This window comes from Pristiophorus japonicus, unplaced genomic scaffold, assembly GCF_044704955.1.
Source record: "Pristiophorus japonicus isolate sPriJap1 unplaced genomic scaffold, sPriJap1.hap1 HAP1_SCAFFOLD_2951, whole genome shotgun sequence".
In the NCBI taxonomy this organism is placed as follows: domain Eukaryota; kingdom Metazoa; phylum Chordata; class Chondrichthyes; family Pristiophoridae; genus Pristiophorus; species Pristiophorus japonicus.
Genome location: NW_027252726.1, coordinates 6,310 through 11,748, shown reverse-complemented (window position 1 = coordinate 11,748; position 5,439 = coordinate 6,310). Strand labels below are relative to the sequence as shown.

The following is a 5,439-nucleotide window of genomic DNA, read 5'->3' as shown; positions in this document are numbered from 1 at the left end:
TAATATTCTGTCCAAAGATGTAGCTACTGTTAGGGGCTTATATACTACTCATGCCAATGTTTTCTGCCCCTTATTATTCCTTAACTCCACCCATACTGAGCCAGGATGCTTTCTCTCTACTGGCCTTATGTCATCCTTTATTATCAGGGCTACTCCTTCCTTTTCCATTCTGCTTGTCCTTTTGAAACGTCAAGTACCCTGGAACATTTAGTTCCCAACCTTGGTCACCTTGCAACCTCATCTTTGTAATGAAATTAAATCAAACCATTTACTTCTATTTCTGCCACTAGTTCGTCTATCTTGTTACGAATGCTTCGTGCATCCAGCTAAAGAACCTTTCATTTTTTTACCATTATTCTCTGCTTTGACTTTATTCTATGCTGCACTGCTACAGTTAAACCCTCTGTCCCTTCCTATTACACTCTGCTTATTTTTACCCAAATCACTACACTGCTCTATTGCCTTAACATTTCTCTTTACATTTCTAATTTTTCCCTCACATGACCCTCCCCCGACTTTTTTTTATTTTAAAGCCCTATCTACAGCACTAGTTATTCGATTCACCAGGATGCTGGGCCCAGCCCGGTTTAAGTGGAGTCCGTCCCGATGGAACAGCTCCCTTTTTCCCCAGTGCTGGGGCCAGTGCCCCATGAATTGAAACCCCTTCTTCTCACACCACTCTTTGAGCTATGCATTTAACTGGTCTGCTTGATCCGATACCACTTTATGCGTGGCTCAGGTATTAATCCAGAGATTATTACATTCGAGGTTCTGCTTATTGATTTAGATTCTAGCTCCTCAAACTCCCTCCGCAGAACTTCATTCTTTGTTCTATCTATTTCTTTGATTCCTACGAAACCTGTGGACCACGACAACTTAATCCTCCCCCTCCAACCCAAGTTCTTCTCCAGCCGCGAGGAGATAGCCTTAAACTGGACAGGCAGCACAGTCTTCACAGATGAGGACAAATTTCTTCACTCAGAGAGTTCCGAATCTTTTGAAATCTCTACCACAGAGGACTGCGGATGCTGAGTCATTGGTTATATTGAAGGCAGAGTTCGACAGATTTTTGGATACCAAGGGAATCAAGGTGTATGAGGACAGGGCGGGAAATTGGTATTGACATAGGAGTTCAGCCATGATTTTATGGAATGGGGGAGCAGGCTCGAGGAGCTGCATTGCCCACTGCTGCTCCTATTTCTTATGTTTTTATGATTTCTCCTCTCACCCCCTCCTTTTCCCTCTTCATTTCCTCAGCCTTAGTAAATGCCCATTTAACTCTCAGTCTGGTGCTAGGTGCACCCTGAAAAGTCCTAGACTGCTTTCTCTCTTCGTAAATTCAATCACTATTTCATGCAGATGTGAAGAGCGCTGCCAGAGATACAAGAGTGATGTCAGAGGGAGAACGGCCCCTGGAACCTCCCACAGGAACACGACACCAGCAGTTTGAATCAGGAAGCGCTGAAGCTGAATCATGTCTTCCAGACAGCAAGACCAGAGTTTGATCGAGGAGGCAATTTGTTCCATTTGTCTGGATTTCTTCACCGATCCGGTAATACTGGAGTGTGGACACAACTTCTGCCGCTCCTGTGTCACACGGTGCTGGGCAAAGAAGAGGAGAATCTCCTGCCCGGAATGTAGAGCGGAGTTTTCGAAAAGAAACCTCAAGGCTAATCGGGCCTTAGCGAGACTGGCTGAGAAAGTGCGAATATTAAACTTGAATCTGAAAGAGAAGGAACGTAAACTTCACTGTGAGGAACATCACGAAGAACTGAAGCTGTTTTGTGAAACTGACAAGAAATTGATCTGTTTGATCTGTAGAGATGCGCGGGAACACAGAGAGCACCGCTTCATGCCCATTAAAGAAGCTGTTGGAATCTACAAGGTAAAAGGGAACAGATTTGATCACCTGATTATTGTATCACATTTTCATGGTCTAACACTTTCATTCTGTGATTTTCTCTCCCAATCCCAGGATCAGCTGAAAACTTCCTTAGATTCTCTCACAGAGAAGAAATCGGCGGCTCGAGAAACGGAATTAAAACAGAAACAGCAGATTTCCGGAGTTAGGGGAAGGTCTCCCTGAGCTGATTTTCTGAGATCTTGGTTAGTTTTGTTCCCTCTATCGCGGGACATTAATTATGTTTCACATTTCATTTGGTAGGAACAGTTGAGCAGTCTGCAGACCCGCATCACATCCCAGTTCACTAAAATGCACCAGATTCTCACTGAGAGAGAGCAGCGTTTAATCCGAGATCTCAGGGAACAAGAGGGGAAGATTGAAACAATGGAGAAAAACCTTCGAGAAATTCAAGAGCATTTAAATTCTATTCAGGAGAAGCTCTCAAAGTTGTAGAAACAGATGGAGCAAAAAGACGGACTGATATTTCTGAAGGTGAGGATTATATTGTGGGTCAGTTCAGTGAAACTTCACACAGTCACAAAATAACCGATGATAACTGCAATAAATGCAGCATTTGCTGAAAAATTCGGAACTGATTAAAACCGATTGTTTTGTCTCTGCCGGTGCGGTTCTGCTATCGGCACGGAAAGATACCAACCACTGCCACACTATTTGTAGAATCATGGCAATGAGTTGCCTTTGAGATTTTGCTTGTAATTATTTCCATGCTGCGCAAGTTTGATATTTTCCTGGAGCTCACATTGGAATCCAGTTACAGTTCCATGTTGTGAGTGTGAGTGTGTCTGGTACGGTGGGGGTGACAGCCACTGTGTGTTTGAGTGGCACTGAAGTTGAGTTCCAGTATCTGACACACAAATCAAAATGTTCAACTACTTACAATCACAGAATCCTACAGCACAGAAAGCGACGATTCAGCCATGGTGCCTGTGCTGGCTGTTTGAAAGAGCGATCAAATTAGTGCTTTCCCCCTGCTCTTTCTCCATAGCCTTGTTTTTATTCGTTTTCAAGTGTCTATTCTATTCCCTTTTGAAAGTTGCTGTTAAATGTGCTCCCACTCAATGAATGCATTGCAGATGATCCCAACTTATTGATTTAAAAAATTCCCTCTATTTTTCTGCCAATTATCTTCAATCTGTGTCCTCTGACTGGGAACCTCCTGCCAGTGGAACAAGATTCTACTTATTTACTCTGTCAATACCACACCTAATTTTGAACACCTCTATTAAATATCCCCTTAATCCCCTCTGCTCGAAGGAGAACACTCCCAGCTTCTCCAATCTTTCCACGTAACTCAAGTCTCTCATCCCTGGTACATTCTGGTAAATCTCATCTGCTCCTTCTTCAAGGCCTTGACATCCTCCTTAAAGTGCGGTGGCCAGAATTGGACATAATGCTCCAGCTGAGGCCTAACCAGTTATTTAGAAAGGTTTGGGATAATGTCCTTACTTCTGCACTCTACACCTCCATTTACGAAGCCAAGGGTCCCCTGTTTTCTTTTAACAGCTTTATCAACTTTTCCTTCCCCCGTACACATTTCATTTTGTGATCCGTCCGGTCCCTCTGTTCCTGAACCGCATTAACACTGTATGATTTAGTTTAGATTGCCTCTCCAAATTTTTCCTTCCAAATTGCATCACTTCAAAGATCCTACATTAAACTTTATCTGCCCTTTTCACCAGTCTGTCTATGTCCTCCTGGAGTTTGATGCTATCCTCCTCACTGTTTACTATTTTTCCAAATTTTGTGCCATCTGTAAATTTTAAAATGGTACTCTCCAAACCAAAGACCAGGTCATTGTTACATATCAAAAAGCGCAGTTATATTCTCTTTCTTTCTGTGTCGGCAGCAGTGAGTATCACACATTTGTAACAATTTGTGTAAATTCTGCTGTCTGAATATGGACGGTCAGTCTCTGGTAACTTAGATTTGTGTTTTATTTCATTCAGGAGGAAGCTCGTCGGAAGAGGAGGTAAGACACGCTCTTTACTGAAACTACACAGTTTGGGAAAATAACTCAGCACAGCTTTTTGGTCAATTTATAACATCAATTGTGTAATACTTGGGTGTATCTATTTGTAACACGAAAGTTCTGATTGGTCCCCTTGGAGGACAAGGCATGCCCAGCAGTTTCTCTGGAATGTGTAATTAGATCTTCCCAGCCTACTTAATCAGTGACTTTGCAAAGTGCAATTTGAACCCTTCTGACTGCTGACTCCAGACAGAACAGAGCTCACTTGGAGCAGAGAGGGCCCACCCTCGCAGGTAAAGACCTTCTCCCACCACCAAAATATGTTTGTGCCACTGCCGCCCAAGTTCCTGAACTCTGCCCTCCACCACACCCCCATGGATGGGGCATTGTGTGTGGGTCACAGTTTGGTAACAGGTTTATTGTGTATGAAGTGAATAGTGACAGTGTTGTGACTTCTGGATTTCGTCCAGTCCAATGATCTCACTTGCCACACACGCACCGGGCTTTCCAAAAATCAACCACGAGAAAATGACGTGGTGCAGGTGTAAAGTTGGTAGAACATGATCCATCTTACCATCTGGATCACGTTCTCGCTCTCACTTCCCCCTTTAAACCTGTAACACGTTCTTCCACCGTACCCTCTGTGCTCTATGTACACTTTATCCTCCACCCCCACCCCCTCCCCGTTCCTGATATCCACTCCCCTCCTGCTCTCTCTCCTTTTCCCTCTCCTCTCTCTCCCTTCCGCCTCCAATAACTTCGCTCTGGCCCTCCTCTCTCTCTCCCAATCGTTCTCTCTCTCCCCCGTGTCTTTCCCAGTACCACTCTCTCTCTCTCTCTCTGTCTCTCTCTCCCAGTGTCTCTCTATCTATCTCCCAGTTTCTCTCTCTCTCCCCGAGTCCCTCCATACTCCCCAGTCTGAAACTTTCCCTTACCCCAGTCTCTCTTTCTCCAGTCTCTCTCTCCCACTCTCACCCCCTCCCCCCTCAGTCTATCTCTGCCCCTCCCATTTATTCTCTCCCACAGACTGTTTTACTCCAGTCTATCTCTCCATTGTCTCTTTCTACTCCAGTCTCTCACTCTCCCTCCCAATTTTTCCCTCTCCCCAGTCTCTCTCTCTCTCTCAGCAGTCACTCTGCCCCTGTCTATCTCTCCCTCTCTAATTCTTTCTCTCTCTGTACCTCTTTCACTCTCTTCCAAGTCTTTCTCTCCCCCTCTCTCCCCCCAGTCTCTTTCTCCAGTCTCTCTTTCCCAATCCCTTTCTCTCTCTTGCTCTCTCTCTCTCTCAGTCTCACTCTCCCCTGTCTTTCCCTCTCCACAGTCTCCCTCTCTCTCTCTCTCCCAGTCTTTCTCTCTCCACAGCCTCCCTCTCTCTCTCTCTCTCTCCCCAGTCTCTCTCTCCCATTCTTTCCCAGTTTCTGTCTCTCCACGAGTCCCATTCCTTCTCTGCCCCAAATCTCTCTCTCTTTCTCTGTGTTTCTCTCTCACTCAGCCTCGCCCTCTATCTCTCCCCGAGTCCCTCTCTCTATCTCTTCCCTCAGTTTCT

General features: G+C 45.0%; 1 protein-coding gene across 1 annotated transcript; it reads left to right on the top strand.

Annotated features, from left to right (window-relative positions):
- Positions 1-1,474: 1,474 nt before the first annotated feature.
- On the top strand, positions 1,475-2,086 carry LOC139248802 (E3 ubiquitin-protein ligase TRIM17-like). Its single transcript, XM_070872188.1, has 2 exons — positions 1,475-1,885; positions 1,976-2,086. The coding sequence occupies exons 1-2, from the start codon at positions 1,475-1,477 to the stop codon at positions 2,084-2,086; spliced, it is 522 nt and encodes a 173-aa protein (XP_070728289.1).
- The last annotated feature ends 3,353 nt before the right edge of the window (positions 2,087-5,439 follow it).